General features: G+C 48.3%; 1 protein-coding gene across 1 annotated transcript in view; it reads left to right on the top strand.

Annotated features, from left to right (window-relative positions):
- The window catches only part of LOC138821988 (myosin-9), a 94665-nt gene that overhangs the window by 23295 nt on the left and 46889 nt on the right, over positions 1-24481 (top strand). The window contains exons 2-3 of the mRNA XM_070014494.1: positions 10328-10679; positions 15912-16068. Of these exons, the coding sequence (XP_069870595.1) occupies positions 10347-10679; positions 15912-16068 (490 nt within the window). The 5' untranslated portion in view covers positions 10328-10346. The remainder of the gene's footprint in view (positions 1-10327; positions 10680-15911; positions 16069-24481) is intronic.

Here is a 24481-nt window from a genome sequence, read left to right as displayed (position 1 = left end):
GACTTCTGCTGATTAATTGGTTGATTTGTTTAGAAATGCTGTCTGTTGAGGCTCTGAATCTAACAGACTGATTTGGGAGTGGAGAAGACAGATGCTGCGTGAGGTCTGTGCCTGATGCTGTAGAAGCAGTGGCCCTGGAGCCCTGAAATGCTTCTGTTTCTTCCTTGGGATGCGATGACTGAGGCTCTTTTTGGTCAGAGGACAGAGGGTGAAGCCTGGCTGTATTTGTCTCTAAGGCAGTCTCTTTCTGCTTGGTCTGAATAGGCAGCTAGCTGCCTCTCTCTGTCATCAACCTCCACCCTGGTACTTTCCAACTACTGGCTGCCCACCACCCCCTTTAGTGAGATTAGTGAGGGTGCTTCTTTTAAAATACACATTTGATGATGTTGCCGCCCCCTAGAATAAAGTCCAAATTCCTAAATGGCTGATAAGATCCGGGGCTTTGGTTCTTGTGTAGGAGATGGGAATCTACACATGAAATTCTGATGGCTTACAAAAAACACATTTTTTTTTTATTGGCAGAAAAAACTGTATATGTTTATCACCACAGGCCCAGCTTTGAGCCTTTCAGGCAGATACTCACACGTGCACCTCTTCCCTAGTCCCTCAAGTCACAAGACAGTTCCCAGTGGCCTTTGAGGAGGGAAGGGCAGCGGAGGAGAGGGCCTGGGCTTTGGTGCTAAAGGCTAAATTCCTCTCTGGCCTGTCTTTGGTCTGGTTTCCTTATCTTCTGAGCATCAGCTTGGGCTTGGGTTGGAATACTGCTAATGGAAACAAGCCCCAGCTTCTTCTGTAAGCAAACAACATTCCTGAGGTGGGGAGGAAAGGGGTCTGCGTGCTGCCCTCCCATTCCTCAGCAGCTTCTTCCTTCTGGGCTCTGGGCAGCCACCTCATCCCAGCCTGGGGACAGTGAGTGCCTGTGGAGGGTGGAGGGGCTTCCGTAAGGCTGGTCCTGGGTCAGAAGGACCTCCTTCACAGACCCTACCTGTGGATAGCTGCTGTGCAGCTCTGGTGTGTATGCTGCGAAGTTCATTGTCTTTCTAGAGTCTTGGGAGCAGCTCTGGCCCACAAAGGACATCTTGCAGGTGGGCAAGTGGAAGCCTGGGAGGTTAGCTCACATCTGGCCAGTCCAGCTCTGCTGCCACATCCCTTGGGTACATCCTGTCAGACCAGAGTTTTCCCTGACCAGTCTTTTTCCTAAGTTATATACCTGAGCGTCAGGCTGGATTGGGTGAACATTTGCAGGTTTTCCTTTGTAGGCTCTCACTGCCTTAGTGTGCATGGTGGCTACAGGAGGGTAGGGAGCAGGGGTTGGGGCCTGGCCCCAGATGTTATTCCTGGAAAGGATGGGGCTCACTAGGTCAGGCAGGCAAGGTAGAGGGATGGGAAGTATCATGTTATATTTCAGAACCTGAGTTGCAGCTCTTCTAATAGCAAGTATTTTTTCCCCCTCATCTAAATTGAACAACTTGTTCAAAATCCCAGGAACTCTAAGCAGGGATGTGAGATGTTAGAACTCAAGCCCAAGTCTGTCTGGCCCCAGAGCTATTCCCATTCCACCCCATCAGTGTCTTAGAAGCATTTATCTTGTGATTTGCAAGTGTCCCAATGGTGGGATTTTCGAGTACTACCTTCTCGTTGAAAGTTACTATCAAAGGCCAGTGGCTGCAGTGCTGTTCAGCAGGTGTAAGGCACGCTCCATGTCTTTTGGCATTCCAAGGAGAGTAGAGGCTATTAGCTGTCCTTTCTTTTATGTTGGTCTGGTAATAAGTGGTAGATGCTAACACTTTGATAAGTTGGGGGAACCAAAAGCTTCTATAAAACTGAATTGGTTAAATCCTATGCACAGCTTCTTGGGGGCTAATGAATTACCTTCACTTTTTCGTTTTGTTTTTTAGTTACGAAAATACTGTACAGAGGGGTTACAATTACATGGGCAAGATAATGAGTACAATTCTTATCAAGCATTGTTGCCTCCTCCTTTGTTTCTGCTTCCTACCCCTTCCCATCTCCCACCCCCCACCACTCCCTACCTTCACTCTTATATCTCCTTACATGCTGAAGCCTCTCTATTTTCCTTTTTTTATTTTTTATTTTTTGTTTTTTTTTTTTGGGTCTGGTCGTGGGGCCTGAACTCTGGGCTTGGGCGCTGTCCCTCAGCTCTTCAGCTCAAGGCTAGCGCTCTACCACTCGAGCCACAGCACCACTTCCGGCTTTTTTCTTTTTGCTTATGTGGTGCTGAGGAATCGAACCCAGGGCCTCATGCATGCAAGGCAAGTGCTCTACCACTGAGCCACCTTCTCAGCCCTCCTTTTTGTTTTGAGGGTATAAAAATCAGCCCAAGAATAGTTTAATTTTCCTAATAGATTAGGTGGCTCTGCCCCTCAGGCCCTCTTTGCACAGCTGGAGGGGATTTTTCAGCCTTTTAGAAATCTTCCCCATTTACTCCTTCCTTATCTTTGCTTCTTTACGAATCTAGCCATCCTTATGGAAAACTGTACCTGAGCATCTGCTCTGGGACAGGCATCCTGTGTAGACATTTGGAATCAAGATGATGGAGGCAGATTGCTGTTATCAAATAAAAGTTCAAGTAATTACAGTTCTGCTGTTTGGTCACTGTTGTGAAGATGAGTACAGAGGCCAGAGGGGAGGAATATGGATCCAGGCATCTTTTTGCTGCATTAGGAACCATTTGAGCTGAGATGTAAGGGCTTCTTCCTCTTGTTGGGGTCCTGGCCTTTTGGAAGCCTCCAAGAGGTCTCCAAGTAGCTAGATGAGCAGTTTATTTTCCAAGAAAGCTGCTCCTGCTACTGCAGGTGTATATAGATGGCTTTCTGAAAGATGCTTAGAAATGCTGGGGAGAGTGTGGAGGAGAAGGCTGGGCGGGGAGTAGTCAGCTGGTATCCTGGGGGAGGAAGACAAAAATATGCTATTTGGTGGATTTCCCAGGATGGCGTGAGCTAGCACAGTCATAAGAGCAGCCCTGATCCACCCTCATCCCCAAACCTGACTTTGTCTGCTTTCTATTACTTGTCATCACTGTGTGATGTTGCTGAGCCTTTTGTTTTTGAACTACAGGTTGAGCTGTGGAAGTTCTGAGTGTTGGAGGTGCCATATCACCATATCAGCCTTTTTTTTGGCCCAGGTTGTCTTTTAAATCAGGATTTTTAGGGTATTTATCCACCTATTCATTTGTGGTGCTAGGGACCAAACACAGGTGCGTACTAGATAAGCCTAGTACTACTAAATCTTTAAAGTACAATCCAGCTGGTCAGATCTAGGTCAGAGCCCTTAAGATTCAGTCTTATTACAAGTGGTACTTATTTCTTGGGTACGGTGTCATCTATATTGGTTATTGTTTTGGTCCTGGAATAATTTTCTCCTGAGGACTTCCTTTTGCTCCCTCCCCCCCCTTTTTTGGAGATAAGTATAGCCCAGATTGCCTCAAGATTTACAGGTGTGTACCACTGTGCCTGTGTTTATTAACTATTCAAAATTACATTCATAGCAATTGTAAAATGTTTTCCTTGGCAGATAATTTTAAATGACCCTTCAAGTAGAGAGTTGTGTATTCCCGTGTGTGTGTGTGTGTGTGTGTGTGTGTGTGTGTGTGTGTGTGTGTGTGTGTGTGTGTGTGTGTGTGTGTGTGTGTGTGTGTGTGTGTGTTGTGGATTGAACCCAGGACCTCCCATTTTCTAGGCAGCATTCTACAGCTGAGCTACACCACCAGTCAGATTTCTGTTTTATTAGAGAGATTTGGTTGGCCTGGATGTTTTAGAACGGGGAAAAGGTTTACCAAAGCACAAGTATTCAACTCACCTGGGGCACTTTTGCCCCTCAGTCCCCCTTTGGTATGTCATGCTGGGGGCAGAGTGGTACCATGTTGCGAAATGTCTTACAATGTGCAGGAGAGCTCCATACAACAGCCTTACTGACCCCCAAGTGTTCACAGTGCTGATGGTGAAAAACAGCACTCTAACTGTCATCATTTTCTGTGTAATTTACGAACCTCTATGCTCTGTTTCTACATGTTGAATCTCACTGCCCTTCCCTGGCCTAGACTCCTTTCCAACCATCTTTCCTCCTCTCCTGTCAGTATTCTACCCAGCTTTAAAAATTCAGCTTAAAAGTCACAGCCATGATACTCCTCTCCTCTGAGTCTCCACATTTTCACTTGAGTTCCTTTTTCTCTTTGTTCCCTTTGTAAGTTGCTTGGTTCCTCTTCTCTCCTCACCGAGTCTGTGTGAGAGCCAGTTATTGACAGGGCTTGTGGACAGGGCTCTTCCTTAGTGGAGCTAGTATTCATAGTGACAGGTTACCTGTCTCATTGCTGTGTGCATGTTCAGTCAAACAGCCTTTGAAATAGGGAATACAACATAGATTTTATTTGCCTTTACAGGTGAGTCTAGAGACTTTGGCCCAGGTCAAAGATCACATTGACCCATACAGCAGCATATCTATATAATGGGTGCCTTTTGCACTTGGTATTGGGACAGCACCTAGGGACAGAAGCACACCGTGAAATTGCTTTCTGTTGACGCTGTACTGTGTGGTCTAGATGAACACATCTGCTAGTGGGTGCTGTTGTTCCTCTACATAATAAATCCCTTGGCACCTTGGTATCTTTTAAATGGTTTTTGTATGTTGATCCTCAGTATGGTTTAGTTGATCACATAATTGAAGCCGATGGGTTTGAAGATTGTCGCAGCCACTGCTTAACTTTCCTTAAAGCGGGATTTAGGCCCCGATTTCACTCAACTCAAAACCAACAGCTGCAAGGAAGAGACACCCGTTCATCTATGTTCTCATGGATAAAGGTGGGAATGAAACAGAAATGGGGTCTGCTCACACATATCCAGTGATTCAGCTCCACTTGGCCTTCTGGTCTGTGTTAGTCAGCTCTTCATCCTGAGACTGATACTTGATATAAACATCTTAAAGGAATAAGATTTATTTTGGCTCATGGTCTACTGGCTCCATGTCTCTCTGGGCTGCTAGTTGGGATAGAGCATTGTGGTGGAAGTGAGGAAAGCTGTTTTCTCCATAGCAGTTGTAAAGGTGAGAGATGGTATAAGATAGAACATCCATACAGAAACAGTGGAGGTGGCTGGGGGTCTCTGAATTCAAGTCTTGGCATGTTCAGGCCATTGGTAACGGGTAGTCCAACTTCTGGAGCACCAGGATTACAGAACACTAAAGTCAGACCCAAAGTTATACTACCATCTTCTTACTTCAGTTCAGTAAGTTAAGTTGCAAGCCATCGTAGGAGGAGACAAGCTACTGTCTGCCTAACTGGAGAGATCCATGTTTTCTTCTCTTAACCCTGGTGACCTCACTGGAAAGGCAGTTCAAGTGGAAACTGCACCGCACCGCACATCGATGCTACGTGGCTGACTTCGAAGCTGGGTTTTATGACCTGTGTGAGCCTCATTTTTCTCATTTGTAAAATGAATATGAAATTATCACCAGGAGTGAGAGAACAGAGTGCTTTGTTAGGCTGTAGCTTCATGACAAGTATGATGCCTTGAAGGCTCTCAGCCTTGAACTTGGCCTTGGAGGATTTTATATTAGTCTTGGTTGTCTAGGAATAGAAAGGCTCCTAGTGTCTCCACTAGACACTTGGCTTAGCAGTGTACATAGTCTTCAGCATGCCAGCAGCTTGTTTTCTGTATAAACACAAATAAACTAAAGGCAGAAACAGAAGAAGGGAAGAGGGAGTTCTTAGGGAGCACTGGGAGGAATAGAAAACCTGAGTGGATGCTTAGGGAGAGGTGTGGAAGGCAGATAATCAAGGAATTGCATTTTGGGTTGAAAGAAGAGGTTTTTGGTCAACTTTACTTTCAGTTTCATCATTTCCTGAGAGTCCTAATTTAGCCTCTGGTGTGTCCTGCTCGATTATGGCCTAAAAAGGCAACTGCTTGGGTTTCTGGAGTTGGATTGGGACCCACAGGAAGCCACTGGGGAAGGGCAGCCCAGCCTGAACCGACTCCAGTGGGCCAGGGCTGCTGCTCCCCTTAACTCTTTGCGTGCCTACCATCCCTCCAGCAGAAGCTTAGCCTTCCCCGAGGCATGTGATCTAGCACACAACTTGCCTGTGAATGGCGATTTCAGTGGCAGACTGCTGGTGTGGTTGGCTCTTCCATGTACACTCTGCCCAAGTAGCAGCATGCTTCTAATCAACCCACTTGGCAGCTGATCAAACAGCACACCTCGGAGCCATGAACATGTTCCTTTCCACCAGTGTCTGCATTTCAGGAAGGTGCAGTGGTAAGAGGGAAAAAGCCCTCAGTGTGTAGTTAAAAATCTCCTTAGGAATATTATACAGTTACCAAATGACCCAGGTCATTTGGAGGCAGGTGTTCTGGGTTTGAGTCCTTGTTCCCCCAGCTTGTGTGACCAAAAAAGCTCTGGGATGAAAAATGATGAGAGAGCAAATTCTAGCAAATGAAGTAGGGAAGATAAAAAACTGAAACTCTTTCCTCTGCCTTTGATAGTTAAAGGTCTATGAGCCAGGATAGAAGGGACTATTGGGAGGAGGGGGGCAAGAAACTAACTTTAGGGGAGCAAGGAGGGATGTTTTAGGGCTTTGGGGCTATTTTTATAGGATGTGCACTTTACAGACACGTTTCCAAGAGGCTATTTAGCAGTCCTAGGACAGGGAGGGGGAGTGGCTGCATGTGGGCTCTCGACTGGGCAGGCGCCCCCTCCCTACAGTGCTCCTGTTTCATGGTGAGCAGCTCTTTCCAGCCCAGCTTAGAAATGAGGATATGGATCATTGCTGAGGTGGCTCCATCTCCCCGCCTCCTGGAGAGGTGAGTGTTAGTATGGGCACACGGAGCTTCTTCACTTGCCCCAGGTGGGAGCGGGCTCGCAAGACCCTCTGCCAACATGTGACTTAGGGAGGAGGCTCCTGCTCAGGCTGGCCAGGGGCTTTTCCTGAAAACACGCAGTATGCTGTGACCTCTGAGGCCCTCCCCACCCATCTAGCCCATTTATTGATCTTGGCAATGCAGCTCACCTACGTCATTCCAGCAAAGTTGTTGAAACCAAAGAACTTGGTCCTTGGCCCATAACAGAGCCCAGGGTCATTTAGCAAAACCTTCTGGGAAAGACGTGAGAGGAAATGGGACTGCAGGCTGGCCCTCCATGAGGGGGCTTTTTCGGTAGGGGGCAGCCTTCTTTGTCAGCCTGAGGGATGCATTGTGCCCCTCCCTTTGTAGAAAGCGTGGCTTGGTTTCCAGGCCTCCACAAACCATTGTGTGGACAGTGCTATTCCACTGTGTTGTATCACTAAAGTCTAAAGTTGGGTGGGTGGGGAGAGCAGCACAGAGGAGTTACTTGGGTGAGACACCCCCCTCCCCCCCAGGTCCCCAGGACAGATCCACCAATACAAAAGGCAAGCCAAAGGTTCCCCCAGATTGCCAGGATAAGCCAGGGGCACCGGGACTACAGTTTGGAGGAGCCCAGGGCCTGCCAGAAGCTTGCCTCCCCACGTGGAGTCTTTGCTATTGGTTGGACCTGGGCTGGCATGGCTGGGGGGAGTAGACTCTGCCGAGGACTGTCACCCTCACAGTGGGAGAAGCTGGAGTGTGCCACCACACTTTTTGGACAGTGGCTCCCCTGGGAAGGCGGGCCCTCAGCCTGCCCGATAAGGCCCAGTATTTGTTGAATTCATTTCTCTCCTTTCCTCATGTCCCACTGAGCTTATCCACAGGACTGCAGGCACAGGGCCAGGCAGCTCTGGGTTCAAATCCCACTTCACATCAGGATTACCTATCTCTGAGCCCGTTTCTTCATTGATAAGTTGAAGGTGATAGAGGTGACTGATGTTTTAGGGAAGTGGTGAGCAAACTGAACTTGGTGTTGGTTGGGTGACGCTTAGTGACTGACACCGTCCTCCTCCTCCTGGTAGGCATCTTGTGAAAGGCGGTGATGCCCTCACTTGTCTTCACTAAATCTTCTCTTTCTGAGATGGACTCTCTATGTTGCCCAGGCTGGGCTCAAACTGCTGAGCTCACAGGATCCATGCTCCTCGGCCTCCTGAGTGCTGGGATTACAGATATAGATCACCATGCCCAGCTCTCAGTGAAACTCTCAACTAGCAACAGACTTAGGATTTTATATGGTGACATTAAGGTTCTCTTACAGAGGTGGGGACACTTTGTCTGCCAAGACTCATTTGGATAATTATAACATCATTTTGGGGCAAAACAAAATTGTCTGCACAGGCAGATGGCGGCTGATGCCATGTACCAAATGATTTCAAAGCCACAGACAAGATATTCCCCGCCCCTATATGAGTTTGAGGTCTGTAAAAGAATTGAGAACCAGCAGCAGCAGGATACCAGCTTGTGGCAGGGACATGATGCGGGGACACGATGGGAGGCCATGGGGACACCGCCTGGCTGGTACTCAGGTCTGTAGGAAAGCAGAGGACAACTGGGATTTTCTGTGGCAGAGAGCACCTTGGCTTTGTGCTGGACTTCAGCTGGCGGGGCCTGGGCACTGCTCCCTGGCTAACCAGGGAAGATGAAGGCTGCCGGTACTTTGGCCATCCAGTCTTGCCTTATTACTGCCCACTATGCTGGGCCTTACCTTTCTGTGGTGGTCCTTGAAAGATTTCCTGAGGGGACTTTGGGGTCTGCTAGTATGGGGGGGGTTGTGGGGGGAGAGATAAAAAGAAAACTACCAGTTGATGGAGCTGGTGAGGCTGCTGATGTCAGCCTCCTGTCTGGAGGAGCTTGTGAGCACCGGGTTTCCAGGAAACCAGCCTCTCATGGAGGGAGGCCAGGGCAGCAGAGAAGGAGGCCTGGGTGGCTGATTTTTCCTTTTGTGCATTGCCTACCAAGCCTCCAGCATTCTTGGCATTCAAGTCTCTGTGGATCTAGAAACTTCTAAGCTATGGTACTCTAGATTGGGGTCTGGAGCCATCCTGGATTTCCAAGGGTGGGGGCCTTGTTATTATTACAGAGGAAGACTGTCTAGGTTGGGAGTCCAGGCAGGGAGCTCTGGTTGCTTCCTCTATTGGCCCAGGCTCAGTGTCTCAGATAAGGTTTCAGATCCTGGTTTTGGTTCACTCAAAGCCACAGTTATCTTGGGGTCCTGGGTCTCTGAGCTGGGGTGAGTAGAGGCATGGAGTCAGTCAGCCCTTCCTGGTGACTCTGGACCAGCCCCTTCATCCCATGGAGCTTTTGTTTGGTAAGCTACAATGTGTATGTCTTAGGGACAAGATATAGTGTATGTAAAATATGGCATCTTACCTAGTTAGCACTAGGTGGCACAAACTGTGAAACCCGTAGATATGAGGGGCTGCTGCCCTTCCACTTCACCTTGCCATCTGAGTTCAGAAAAAGGTGAATGTTTTTCTGACCTACAAATTGTGCAGGTTACGTTTTTATCTTGATGGCGCATCCTGGAGCCTGACTTTTGTTCTTTTTTCTTTGTGTAGTGTTATCAAGATAGAATTAAAGTTTGCCACAGTATATATTGGTATTAGCTTTCTTTTATTGATTGTCTTTGTGGACTCTGTAAATAAGGGGGAAAAAAAACCTATTTAACTGGCAAGGTCTACCATTGTGTGGGTGCAGTGAACTGCCTTTCTTAGCTAATTAGAAACCTGGTTTACTTGGAAATCCTAAATTGTGCAGTCACTGCTACCCTAGCAGGGTGTAGTGCAGCGATGTAGTCACATCCACCTTTGAGACTCTTGCACTCATCATTTTGCACGGAGAATCTTCTTTCTTCTCCTCTTTTTCCTTCTCCTTTTTCTCCTCTTCCTGCTCCTCTTCCTCTTTTTTTCTTTCTTCTTCCTCCTTTCCTTTCTGTGTTGGTACTGGGGCTTGAACTCAGGGTCTGAACACTGTCCATGAGCCTTTTTGCTCAAGGCTGGCACTTGCACTTGAGGTACAGTTCCATTTCCATCTTTTTGCTGATTAATTGGAGGTAAGACTCCCTTGGACTTTCCTGCCTGGACTGGCTTTGAACCCCAATCCTCAGATCTCAGCCTTCGGAGTGGCTAGGGTTACAGGCATGAGCCACTGGTGGTTGGCTCATAGGATTGTTTTATGGGTTTGCTTGATTGTCTGCTTGCCCCAGAATAGCACACCTCACCATTAATTTCCCACAAAATCCTCACTGTTAGCTTGTATCAATCATGATGCACGTTTTTCTCCTCAAAATGTAGAGCAACAAAATTCTTGCAAATTGTGCAGTTATGCAGAATTATACTGTGCTAGAGTTTGCAGTGAGGAGAGAAGAGAAAAAGGAAAATAGTCTTTGAGTGGTCGACGTGTTTCTATCTAACATTTTGTTCTTTTTTCTCTTTCAGGTCCTGGCTGTGAGTCACCATGGCACAGCAAGCGGCAGATAAATATCTCTATGTGGACAAAAACTTCATCAATAACCCTCTGGCACAGGCCGACTGGGCTGCCAAGAAGTTGGTATGGGTGCCTTCTGACAAGAGTGGCTTTGAGCCAGCCAGCCTCAAGGAGGAAGTGGGGGAGGAGGCCATCGTAGAGCTGGTGGAGAACGGGAAGAAGGTGAAGGTGAACAAAGATGACATCCAGAAGATGAACCCGCCCAAGTTCTCCAAAGTGGAGGACATGGCGGAGCTCACGTGCCTCAATGAAGCATCAGTGCTGCACAACCTCAAGGAACGTTACTACTCAGGGCTCATCTATGTAAGTGCTGCCGGCTGCCTGGATGCCAGCTCTGTGGTCAAGAAGGGGGTCTTGGAGTGCCACTGACAGGCCTGGGCCTTGGTGTCTGGACATCCTCATGGGATATTCTGCTAGCATTGCTTTTTTCTCCTGTGTAGTCATACACACTACATATAGGAAGCCTGTTTTAGCCACATGTAGGAAGGAGCAACATGCCAGGTCTCAGAATGGCCTGTTTGCTGACCTTGGACCTCAAATCCTGGTGGAGATACATAGGTTTAGGTCAATGTGCTGGATTCCTTCTACTGCAGGAACTACTTCCAGGTTCCCATCTTGTTTCTCCTGTACCACCTGGTCATTCTGACTCCAGTTCAGCCCAAGCTCATTTTGGTACCTGTGTTTCTTGTAGAGGTCTGCTGGGTGGCTTCCTTCCCTGGGACTTGTTTAGAGCAGGCGTGAGCCATCCAGAGTGGAATCACAATTCTGTCTGGCACATCTGTGCTATTCCATGCCAGGCTTAACAAAGGGGAAGTATAGTTAGGGACTTGAGAAGAGCATGTGCAAAGGTCCAGAGCATGCAGAGGACTGGGAATGTGTCTTCTCTTCTGGCAGCGTTGAGTTTACAGACGGACATCATCACCATGTATCAGGAGATGAGCATTCTCCAGCCTCGTGCAAACAATCTCTGAGCTCTCCTGGCTTTGGGATTATTTCTAGTATCCATCCTAAATTCTTCATCCTAAGTTCTGATGAGGAGGCCTGATCATGGTCTCCCATACATAGTAGGAGAAGGTACCAGGCTCCTTCTTTTATACAGCACCAAGGGCTTCCACTGGGCCAACCCCTTAATCTTCTTCTCAGGACCACTTCAGCACGTGTGTCCACAAGATGCTCCCCAGCCCTGGCCCTGGCACTTCTGAGGGTCCTGCAATGTGCTCAAGCTCTCAGTTGAGTTGTGGTCCCTTTTGAGCTACCCAGAAATCCCTACTGGGTCTGGTCATGTGCGAGAACTGTGTTGCCTTACTGATTGCTAAGTCAGCCCAGATCATGGGTCCCGTTAGTGAGGACCTATCAACAAGCAGATATGCAAAATCGCATTGAAAAGGTACTACTTTATGGAACATCTTAAGCCCAACCTTCTCATGGCAGGTATGAAGGATGGACCAAGACCTGGAGCTAGGAAAGGATGTGTGTGGGACCGTATAGTGAGGGGTTGACAGGGCTGAGACTGTAACTCAGGGTTTCCTAACTCAACCCACCATTTAACTCTTGGGGCTTTCTTGATCAGATCAGATGCAAAGCCTCTGTCCTTCAGAAGCATCAGGCACTAACGTTCAGAATTAGTAACCTGAAGCAAAGCCAGAGCAGGAAGCCTTGTCTATCTGCAGGGATGTCATGGGAGCCGCAGTCCCATTGTTACGGAGCAGGGCGCTCTTCTTGGCAGGCTTTGTAGCTCACATCATGCCCACTGTGCTTTGCCATGAAGCCAAGGATGGCCTTTGCCCAGCACAGCCAAGCACTCAGCCTCTAGGACTTTCCCCTTATTGACCATGGAACCAAGTGACATGGTGCCTTTCTTCCTTATCTGAGAGAATTCTGTGAGAACTTGAAAGCTCCCAGCCAGCCCCGGGCTGGCAGCAGAGCACAGATTCTGGCTCCCACTGTGCCTTCTAAGGGAAGGTAACTCCTGTTCCTCTGCTGGCCTCCTACTGGTGTCTCTGAATTTGGGTCCCGCTGAGATTTGCTGGTTGTGAAACAGGCCAGCCACCTGTGCTTGCCTCTTTGTCAGCTCACTGCAAAGTTCCCTTCTACCTGGGGAATGTTAGTTATTAAAGTGCTTTCAGTGTTGATTGCTGAGTCTTTGTTCTGCAAAAGACATGCAAGGCTTTGCTCTGTAGGTGGATGTGGTGGGTAGAAAGGGAGTCCTTCCCAGAACTCTGGCTTAACTGTCACTTTTCTGGGCAGTTCCTCCTGCTGTAGACCAGCTTCTTTTGAGCACATCAGAAGAACTTTGATTGTCCCTGAAGTCATCAAGGTGGATACTCCAGCAGGTTCATAGCTAGAGGGCGATCAAAGCCATCCAGGGTTCCTGGGTAGGATAGTCTACCTCTCTGCATGCTGGGTTCTGCGCTATGACCTCATGAGCCTTCCTGCTGCCTGTTTGCCTGGCATTGTGGGCGGCATGGCTAATTCTGTGCCACAGCTGCTCTCTCTTTTCCTTTGGGGGGGTGAGACTCTGGGACAGGGGGCGGCTGGACACAAAGAGCCTCTGTGGCCTGTGAATGGAGCAGCTCCCTGGAGTGGCTGTGTGGGAGCAAAGCCCTTGCTCAGTGTCTGTGCCTCTGAGCGCCTGCTGTGGGCCCTCCCTCCCACCTGAGCAGCGCGTTCATTCTGCAAAGTTGCAGTGTATAGTATCCACGGGGTGGTGGGATTTATCCCTGAGTTCTCAAACTCTCAAGACCCCGCTGCAGGACTGCCTGCCCCATCTAGCTGTCAGAAAGACTTGTCCTAGTGACCCTCTGCATGCTTCTGTTGATGCTGCCAGCTGTTACCAAACATCTGGCTCCATGGCACTCCTACATGTGTGACCATGCTTGCTTAGCTTTTATTGCTTTGGCTTTCCTAGTGTGTGGGTTTTCTCAAAGCCTAGGAACAGAGCTCGATTGTTTGAAGCTCCTGGGATGACCTCCCTACTCCCTAGACTTCTATCTTGTCTCCACACGATGCCACTCTTATCCCTGCTCACTCTTGCCTGCAATATCCAAGCTTACATCATGTTTGGACTTCTTTGCTTCAGGGTCTTCTGGTCCCTTATGAAGAAAATAATCAGAGGGATGACTACTCCTGGGTGACTCTCCCAGGGAGAAAGGGATCGAGAGCCCCGTGTCTTTTCTGCAAAGGGAGGACTCTCCCTTTGAGAGTCAGACCCTCTTGTTTGCATCTGAGCTCAGCTGCTGTCTTCAGTGCAGATGAGTTCATGATTGATGCGCTCCTCCAGGGTCTGCTATCAGTCTGACTTCAACTTGGGAATTCCTTTGGGTATGTCAAGAGTTTCTGTTTGTGTGCCTTGCTTCTGTGTAGACCCTGTTTTTAGGGGGAGTAGAGAGGGCATAAATAAGGGGGGCTGGATTGACATGATAGCATAGTCCCACATCCCTTGGCCGCTCTCAGATAAGGAGAGAAACTGAACAGTGAAGGTATAGGCAGTGTGGGACGAGGAAAGCAAAAGGATGCAAGGCACTCCACTGGTACTGTGACCATGGAGGTTGGCATTGGGGGTCCTGAGGCTTCAGCATGCTCACTGTTTGGCCTAATGTCTGTGATCTGCTTTCTGTTAGCCCTTGACAGTCAGGGCTGTAGGTAGATGCTTCTTATAAGAAGTGTCAGGGGCTGGGAAGGTGGCTTAGTGGTAGAGTACTTGTCTTGCATGCATGAGGCCCTGGGTTCGATTCCCCAGCACTACATAAGCAAAAAGAAAAAAAGCCGGAAGTGGCGCTGTGGCTCAGGTGGTAGAGCACTAGCCTTGAGCTGAAGAGCTGAGGGACAGCGCCCAGGCCCAGAGTTCAGGCCCCATGACCGGAACTCCCCCCCCCCCCCCCAAAAAAAAAAAAATAGTGTCAGGCCCCACTTCACCAGACTTCTGGCTTGTGGTCCCCTTTCCTAGGAAAGGAGTTGCTTGGGATGCTTCAGCTACCTAAAAAGAGCTGTGCCCCGAACTAGTGGTTGCCACCTGGTCATTTTGGGTGTTGCATGTAGTCATTCAAGGTTTGTCATTTTGTGTATGTCCTGGGGAGAAAAGCTAATGGGAAATATATTAGACAAAGGATTAGTAGCCACAAGGTGAGATGGGTTTAGTTGAAGACATCAAGGAAAGACAGATTTGTGTAGGCAGTTGTCATGGGAAATGGCATTTCTGATAACATTCAGCTACTTTCCATGGTTGCACTGGGTGTTGTACTAATCCTCACAACCACCCAGGGAGGTGCAGACACAGGTCTATACCTGTGCTCTTTTATACACAGTGAAGTAGAGGGAGCGAGGGATTAAGAAGGGCACTAGTGCCTTACCCTTATAATCCTAGCTACAAGGAAACTGAGATCTGAGGATTGAGGTTTGAAGCCAATCCTAACTGGAAAGTGTGCAAGACTCTTTATCTCCAGGTAACTAGCAAAAAACTAGAAATGAAGGTGTGACTCAAGTGATAAAGCACCAATCTTGAGTGGAAAAAGCCAAGTAAGAATGTGAGACCCATGGGGCTGGGAAGGTGGTTCAGTGGTAGAGTGCTTGCCTTGCATGCCTGAGGCCCTGGGTTCAATTCCTCAGCACCACATAAGCAAAAAGAAAAAAGCCAGAAGTGGTGGTGTGGCTCAAGTGGTAGACCACTAGCCTTGAGCTGAAGAGCTGAGGGACAGCGCCCAGGCCCAGAGTTCAGGCCGCACGACTGGACTCTCCCCCCCCTCCCAAAAAAAAAAAAAAAAAAAAAAAGAGAATGTGAGACCCTGAGTTCAAGTCCCAGTCTGGCTCCCAAAAGAAAAACAAAACAAAACAAAAAAACACAAAAACTTGAACTCAGCATTATGTGACTTCAGGGGTCTGGTTTTGACTAGTTTGACTTGGAGTAATGGGTGTATTTTTGGTTCCTTGCATTATAGTGTGGGTGAATTGATCCCTTCTATTGAAGATCTGAGCCTTAGAGAAAGCTCATAGGGGACACAAAGGTGGTCATTTAAGGTTTTGAGAGATTTGTAAGTGAATGTTTAGAAAGTTCTAGGATGAGAGAAAGCTCTCACTGATCCACTAGTCTGCAGGGGATCTGATTGATTTAGGAATGTGAGTTTTCCCAGGGCTAAAAATGTTTAAGCTTAAATATACCTGAGACTCCTTCACTGTAGTGTGATATGCTGTTTTCTAGGCTACAGCCAAACCCTTTTCTCTGTACTTCTCTCACGATAACAAATATCTCTCTTATTCCTAGGATCTGAGTTTTGTGACTGGATTTCTGTCTGCTTTGCTGTAGTCTTGCCTAACATGCACGGTTAGTTTGCAGGGTAGGAGCCATCGGCATTTGAGAGAGAGCAGATAGAGGATGGCTGGGCACCCTTAACCTGAAGGAGGCGCAGCAGCTCCACCCAATGTTTTCATGGCAGGACGACTTGGGAGTCTTGGAGGGAGTAGATACTTTGCTGCCAACTTTGTACAATGTTGAGAATAGAGTAAACTCGTTAACTCATTCTTTGCTATTCTCTTCTGCAGACCTATTCAGGCCTTTTCTGTGTGGTCATCAATCCTTATAAGAACCTGCCAATCTACTCCGAAGAGATTGTGGACATGTATAAGGGCAAGAAGAGGCATGAAATGCCACCTCACATCTATGCCATCACTGATACTGCTTACAGGAGTATGATGCAAGGTGAGTGCCTGGTGACAAGGTCCTCACCTGGACTTCCAGGGCCCATCCTCCCTGTGGCCTCTTTGTTTCGTTCGTGGGTACCAAATCCCATGCATATCCTGTTGATATGGGCTGGGGGGGGGCAGTGCTTCATTGAGGTCTATGTGCATCATATGAGAGCCAAGGCCAGTGTCTTATCAGAGGACCTGTTTAAATGTTGAATGACTGTGTAGAAGCTTTTAAAGAGTACATTTCCTAATTATTTTCCTAGTTTCTCATTCTTTTCAAGATCAGTCCTCCTTTCATGAATTACTCCCTTTTCTCCAGGATTTCTTTATTCTCTCTTGCTCCTTACCCATTTCTGGAAACATGTTAGAGAATTTTCTGTCTTTAAAAAACAGATGCACCAGGTGCCGGTGGCTCATGCCTGTAATCCTAGCTACTCAGGAAACTGAGATCTGAGGACTGTGGTTCAAAGCCAGCCCAGGAAAGTCTGTGAAACTCTTACTCCAATTAACCACCAGAAAACCAGCAGTGGCACTGTAGCTCAAGTCGTAGAGTGCTAGCCCTGAGCTGAAGAGCTGAGGGACAGCACTCAAGTCTAGAGTTCAAGCCCCACCACCGACCACAATAAACAAACAAACAAACAGATGAAAAGTCTTTCCTGCCTCTGCCTCTGCCTGGCTCTGGCTTTTGGTCCCATTGTAGTGAAGCATTTTAGAGGAAGTGTGTGTATTCCCTCCCTCTCATGATATACCTCCCACCCACCACTTGGTCAGACTGTCTGACAGAGGTCATCTATTACTTGTAGGTTGCTAAATCTGTGCTCTCAGGAGCCCTTCTCCAGCATTAGGTAGTTTTTTTGTGGATCGTGGGGCTTGAACTCTGGGCTTGGGCGCTGTCCCTCAGCTCTTCAGCTCAAGGTGAGCTCTCTATCGCTTGAGCCACGGCGCCACTTCCGGTTTTCTAGTGGTTTATTGGAGATAAGTCTCATGGACTTTCCCTGCCCCGGCTGGCTTTGAACCGTGATCCTCAGATCTCAGCCTCCTGAGTAGCTGGGATTGCAGACGTGAGCCACCGGCACCCGGCTTAGACAGTTTTGCTTACTCCCTGAGTAGGCCTGACCTCTTTTCAGTGCTTTCAGTCTCTTACCTCCCCTACCCTGCAAATGATCCTCTGAGTGGTGGCCTCATCCACTGTAGTGGTTGAAGACCTGATCACCACCTGTCACTGGTCTTCCTTGCTGACCCTGTCCAAGCCTGGTTCTTTTGTTACACAAATCTTCTTTTCCTCTTCCCTTTCCCCTCCCTCCCCCCACCCTTTCTTTACCTCCTCTTCTCCTTTCTATCCTTCTTCCCCCTCTCTCCCTCCCGTCCCCCCTCCCCCATCCTCTTTCCTCCCCTTCCTTCTCTCCCTCTTTCTCCTTTTTGGCTAGCCTCAAGTCTCATTCCTCCTGCTCTGCTTCCTGAGTTTCTGGGGTTACAGGCATGAGCCACCATTTCTGGTTTTTACCAACAGTCTCCATAGATTTTTCTCTTTCAGTATTTCTGATGCCACCCCCTTTACTTACCGTCGTGGCCCTGGCCTTAGTTCAGGCTTCCACAGCTTGCTGTGACCTTCACTCTGATAGAGCCAGCCCTCCCTCTCCTCTGCCAGTGGGTCACTTTTCTAGGGTTCTAAATTTGATGACTCATTGGCCAGAGACAGCACTTAAGACTTGAGCAGCACGTAGAGCTCTTTGTAGTTGCCCTGTCTATGTCAGCCTCCCAACCTCTGGCACCTCCTTGCATTGCCTAGTAGATGTCTCTGCTTGAATGTTCCTTACCTGATCCTGTTGCTTCTGCCTCTACTGCCCGGCAGGTCCCTACTCTTTTCTAAGAATGGGACCGGAGTTTTATCCCCTCCAGGGAGAAAATCCATACTAGATTTTTTATCAGAGTTTGCTAATGCTTTATTGGACATGAGTGTTCATATTTTTTTCCTCCTTGATATGGATAGGGCCTGTGATGCCTTTATATTCTCAGAAGTTAGGCAGGTATGAGTGTATTACCTTGCATTGACAGTGGTCTTTTATGTACTCTTTTCTTAAGCGTTGTAGTCTGTCTAGGCAGTGGTGGTAAGGAATCTTGTATTCACAACTTGGCCCTAGGGTAGTAGTTGAGAGTGGCAACACATATGTGCCGTAGAGAAGTTCTTCACTGTCAGATGTAGGAATTTGGCTTGGCCTTTGGCTTATATTCACATCTACCAAAATTTCTTGCAGAAGCCAGCTTTTAGTTTTAAAGTAGGATGTCTGCTTGAAAGTGCTAATGAGAACAAGCTGGTGGAAGAACATTTTGTGAGATCCTAGAAAAAGCTGAGTCTCTGTCTCTAGAGGTTATGAGTCACTTTTCTCCTGGCTGAATACGAGAAGTGCACTCTGGGGTCTTCCTGAGATCTGAATGACTGCATAGGGCATGTTCCCACACTTAGATCTGGATTGAAGGCCTCTGGCACCAAGGGGGCTTGGTGCCCTTTTAGGCCAGGATGATAGCAACAACATTAATGTAGAATGTGGCTCCAGGAGTCATCGGAACTGGGCTTCCAGACATTCTTCAGATAACCTGTGGGATTCTTCCCCAAAGATTGATCCGTTTTTATTGATTCAGTGACATAAACATTTGAGGGGTACGGGGTTCTGAAACTCCCATTAGGTTGAACACAATTATGGGGGAGAAAAAGGAACATGGAGCTTTCCTTTGTCTTGTCTGTAACACAGTGGCCTCAGTGGGAATAAGGAGCTGCTTCATCAAGCTGTGAGGTCAAGTGGATGTGTGCTTTCATCTTGTAGAGCCCAGAGCTGGGATGTGCAGGCTAGGGAACCTAAAGTCCCAGGCTTCTTTTTAACAGTTTCTGCTGGTATTGAGTTCATGTGTTTGTAACCCTTACTCTGAGAGGTCTCAGCCTTGTCTGCTTGCTGCTTTGTGTTGGGCTCACTCTTTACCCATGTTGACTGACAAGGACATTTCCAAAGTAAACCAAGCAGCAAAGCCTTTTTAGCAATAGATTTCTTGTACTTGGGGAAGGGATGTCAAGAAAACGTAGCTCACTAATCAAGAATGTTTCCAAAGGGGCCTTTGCTTTGGGTTTTGCTCTAAGTCAGGTATCATGATTCCGTGGAGCCTTGAGTTTGCATGCTGGTGAGGTCACTGTCTGTCCAGTTTGAGGTGAAGTCTTTGTGCATGCTGCCCACTGGCTTTGGGGAGGGAAGCTGATTTGCTTTCTGGCCTTTACATCTTAGAAGGCTGGCCAGATCATAGCTTTTCTGCTTTAAAGGAAACAAACAAAAAACTAGACAAAGATTTCCTTCCTGAGCTGCCTGTGGCTTATGACATAGTCACATTTATTCTGCCAAATAGGGTAGTTGGTGGCTTTGTCTGAGGACTTTATGAGACAAGCTCTCGATCCTTCCCAGGCACTTCCCCCTGTCCTTCATCCCTTAGATGCTTGCGTTTGCCGGGATATTCCTGATATTTGCTAGTTGATCTACAGTTATTATTAATAGTACCCTAAAGCATCTGGTTTAGACGATAAATTATATGCCACTCTACCTATTTGTTAGAGTAAGCCAAGGATTCTCAAACCTGGCATTAGTGGCATTGGGATCGGGTAATTCTGTTGGGGAGGGGAGGGCCTTGTCCTGAACACTGCAGGTTATTAGCAGGATCCTGGAGAGTAGGTTCTACTTTCTCTGTCCAGTTGAGACAATAAGTAGTATTCTAACACTGACACCAAATGTTTCCTGGGGGACAGAATTTCCCCTAGTTGAAAACCACTGGACCGATCTTTACAGATTGGTTTTACTCCTAATGTCAATTCCCAAATGATCTCATGGTGGTGAGGATTTGAGTCTCAATGCCAAAGAATGCTAGGATAGATTAGTGCCATCTGCCATGGGCATAGGATAGGACATGGTGACCTGTGGTGCCTTGGGTTAGGTCATGAATATAAGCCATAGAAATACCAGAACAGCAAGGAGTTCATTAGTACATTATCTTGTCCCTAGAGGCCCTGGCAGTCTAGAGGGAGAGACAAGACATGTTTGTAGTTAGATCTGGGGCAATAGCTGCATAGCCAGACAAGCTGCTGTCCCTACCTGGTGCCAGGGTGTAACTTAGACAGGTGTGGAGTATTTTGGAGTTCGAGGAAATTGTGGCTTTTGAGGCCGGGGTCGTCAGGAGGGCCTCACGGAGGTCAGTCCTGTGGAAAGCCTGGCCAGGTTTGTGTCAGTAAGCAGTTGGGGCGCAGCCCAGACGTGCCTGCAGAGTTTTGTTTATTATTTTAATCCCCAGTCTTGGGTTTAATTAAAGTTGTGGCATGGCCAGCTCACCCTCCGAACCTTGGCTCTCCCTTTGATTCTTTTGGTGCCTTGCCCATTAGTAACGGGCCTCCCAGTCTTGGGATTAGACTGTGCTCCTCTGGAATGGTACTGAGCTTGGACTATGTGAGGCCTGAGGATGAGAGAGCACAAGCTTGGGTTGCCCCTTGCTGGGCGGACACCAGTGCCATTGGGTGCATGGTGGATCCCTTGGCTGATACAGAGGCTGAGGTGGATTTGGGCAATGGCAGCACATGACCTGTAGAAAAGGCTGGCTGGTCAGGAAATGACATTTCTGGTCCCAGGTTCCCCTATGGGTAAAGTGGTCAGAATTTGATGTGAGCCTAGCTGTCTCCCCAACACAAGTAGAAAAGGCCTCTTCTGTGTTAATTAGCTCCAATGCCAGGGTTGGTTCACTTTCAGTGACTCTGGTATTTTAATGAGCACCCACTGTTCATGGGGGAGGGTCAGCTTTCATTCCAGGCCTAAACCACTCTGAGCAGTTTAACCCTTTGTCCTGTGCGGCCCTCCTCCCCTCCCCATCGCCTTGGCTTTTCAGCAGAAGCCACTCCTGCAGAGCTTGGCCACCTGGACACCTGCATTCTCATCTTGGTGGTTGACTGAACTCTGGGTATAGTAAAGAGTAGTTCTGTGCTGGCTTCCTGTCTGAGCATGCCCCATCCCACTTGCAGGTAAAGGCATGGGCTCAGGTATGTGTCCCGTATTTTGCCAAATCAGACCTAGGAATCAGGGGTCTCCTGATTCCCTGAATCTGGGCTATGGTCACTGCTGCCCCTCCTCTTCCTCTTCTTCTGGCTTCTTGAAGGAATTCTTCACTGGCGTGGCACTTAGTTGGGGATTAACAGGAAGCAAACCCTCCCTCTTTTTACATCCTCCTGGTTGAGCAGTCTGCCTCCCAAGGTCTTCTTGAAGAAAAGTTTATGCTTGTCCAAGGCCAGTGAATAGCTTTGGGGTACAGTCAGCAGGATTATGCATGGCTCCCCAGGACAGATGGCTGGGAGCAGGAGCAGTGAGAAGCCTCAGATGCAATGATTCCACTTAACAGGAATGTATTGGTCAGGAAGTGTAAGCCCTGCCAGCCGTCAGCACACCGGTTCTGCTGTCTGCCAGAGGCCTGGAGCTGAGCCCTGTGCATCTCCATGTGCCTCATGAGGCAGTCTGGGCTCACCAAGGAGTGCTGGGTACTGGGCTAGCCTTCTGTGTGCCAGGCACTGCAGGGAGTACACACATGCAGGCTGTGGGACCTGCCTTGGAGAGGTTGCTGTGTGGTGCCTGGAGGTATGAGATGCACAAACCATCACAGTGAAAGGTGTCCCGATGAACCCTGAGGGCCGCTGAGGTAGGGGTAGAAATGAGAGAACCATATAGCATGTCTGAAGGCTGTGGGGAAGGTCTGATGGGCCCTTCAGCCTTAGCTTTAGGGAGAAGCCCAGCTTGTGAACAGAGGAGGGAGTAATGCTGGGGGGAGGCCACGGGGTTTGGACTGGATGTCATAAGATATTGCTTCCTAACTGGCGTGGCTAGAACACTAGCTTACTGTGGTGGAACCTTCTGTGTTTAGTGAGACAGGATGAGACAGCTAGTGGGGCTAAAGCATTCAAGGAGAAATTGTCATGGTGATTGAAGAGGGGCAGGTGGAGACTGAGAAATGGTCTCCATGGAACTTCTTGCCACTCAGTTCTGATACTATACTTGGCTTGCTTAGCAAAGGTCATCACCAGGTGATTCTTCAAGGCTGGCCAGCACCTTCACACAGACCTCCACCTTGTTGAGAGGTGTCAGTCTCTTCACAGTGCTTCAGGAGAATATCATTTTGCGCCGGAGTTCACTCTCGTGCAGCCCTGAACTACTCTTTGGTCCACTGGTAGAAGTGCTGAGAGATACAGGCTCCAGAGCCACCGGCCTGCCCCAGGGTCTAGGGCAAGGAAGCTGTGGGTCCTCCCTCAGAGGGAGAACCTGGCCAGGAATGAGCTGCCTAATTACAATGTGGTCAAGCCGTCTCATTTCTAGACCTTTCTAGAAGAGGAATCTGTGGCTAATAGGCCTTTGCAATGATTCAGCTTTAGACTTCTGCTTTTCATCCAATCCAGTCGGCCCACCATGTTACTCTGGGTCTGCTAAGGACAGGAAAAAAAATAAAAAGTGATCTTGGAACCTAGAGCTTTGGGGGTAGTGAAGAGCTTGATTCAGTGATGATTTTGTTAGTCTCCACCCCCCCCCCCAAAAAAAATCTACCTGAAAATCCCTAATGGCTGAGCTGGGTTGTGCTCCAACCCCTCTGAGGCATGTGCTCTTGCTACCTGTGTTGTTGCTGCGCACTAGCTTGCTACTCCTGGCCTCAAGTGCTGGCCCTGTGACTCCAGGAGAACTATGGTCCAGTGTGCCAGATGTGCATGGAGAAGAGAGCTTTCCTTTCTCTATGGCATTTCTGGAATTAAGTAAACAATTGAGAGCAAAAGTAATTCCTGAAAGCTATGGGGACATAGAAGCTGAAAGTCTGTAGGTGTAAAAATTCCTCTGGTTTGACCCAGGGTGTTGTTGGCCCAGTGTTGACCTTTGTAAAACTTGTGAGCACCTGAAATGTGCTGATTGGGGCCCGGGGAATTGTCCCACCCATAGTCTTGTTTGTCTAACATGAGCTAGAGCACAGATCTGAGCCAAAAGGACAGGAAGTGTGGCTCTGCTTCAGGGGCATGTTCTGCCTAGCCACCTACCTTTGATGACACTGGCTGTCCTCCTGGCTTCTTCAGAAAGTGTCTTGTCCTGCTTACTTCTCTGATCCTGTGTCCTCAAGCAAGTTTGGCTCAGCTTATGCGAGGAGAGTTGAGCTTTCTCTTTGCTGAGCTGTTTATGGTCCAGCTGGTGACCAAGATGGTGACAGCATTGCCTGGCTAAATCTTGCTCTCTGTGCTTGTTCTGTTGTCCTTTCTTTGTTTGTTTTGTGAGAACCCAGCTCTCTGTTGTGGCTTAGTTCTCTCTGTCTAGGACTTCTGTTTTTCCTTTTTCCCAGAAAGAGGGAATGTTGGGTAAAGTGAGGCAGAGCTGACCTTCAGGGAACACATGCTATGGGCAGGAAGCATTCACATGTAGCTTTTGTATTTTCTTCTAACCTGACAAACCTGTTAGAGCTGCCCCCATAGAGCCGGCCCAGCCGACAAAGGCAGAAACACAGCCTGCCCTGTCCTTTTTGCCAGGTTTGCCTGTGCACCAGCTATTGTGTTCTGCTGGTGCATTTTAACCAAGAGAAGGCTAGTTTCAGGCTTAGCTCACTCTGGACACAATGCAAGTTAATCATTCAAGGGACTGGTGGGAAGGCTGTCTTTTTCCTTCTGTATCTGGGAACTTAGGCCTCCTGGGCAGGTTCAAGCCACAGTGCCTCTAACCGTCTCTGGCTTGGATTGCTGCTGAGTGGAGTTCTCTGACCTGGGCTTGCCTTTGTGCCCTGGAGACACACTGAGTGCTTGGGGGCCACTAATAGGGCTTTCTTCACCTGTGACTGCTGGGTAAGCAGGCTGTTAGGAGGCTCCAAGATAAAGCCTCTGCTTGACCCATCGGTAACCTCTGTTAATATGAAGCAGTATTTGCACCTGCTCTCCCTCCTCACTCTCCTCTCCCCTTTTCTAGTTCTTAAGAGCTTATCAGCTATTGGTCTGGCTGCAGACAAGGTTGGCCCTTCATCTGCAGCACTAAGGTAGGACTGTGGGGCATCAAGTTTCCAATGTGTGGGTATTCTTAGTGATGGGGAAGGGTTGGAGTGGAACTCCAATGCAGAGGCCTTTGTTGTTTGTGCAGCTCTATAAGTTTGATCAGATCACTGGGGTTCTCAAGAGACTAAGCTTGGTCTCTAAGCTGTGACAGCTGAACCAGGTGGTCTTGGAGGCTTCTCCAGCCCAAGATTCTGAGCTGGAGCCTTCCAGGCTTTGTGCTTTTGCAAAGTCTTTGTAAGACTTTCTAAGACTGTATAAAACAGCCACAGAAAAGTTATTTGGAGACAGCCTGCCCATCCTGGGTGACACAGTGTAGGAGTACAGGGGTCATCCTGAGCATAGTTTTGGT

This window comes from Dipodomys merriami, unplaced genomic scaffold (assembly GCF_024711535.1).
Source record: "Dipodomys merriami isolate MVZ:Mamm:240054 unplaced genomic scaffold, mDipMer1.0.p SCAF_97, whole genome shotgun sequence".
NCBI classification, from domain to species: domain Eukaryota; kingdom Metazoa; phylum Chordata; class Mammalia; order Rodentia; family Heteromyidae; genus Dipodomys; species Dipodomys merriami.
This window is presented reverse-complemented; position numbering and strand designations above follow the sequence as displayed.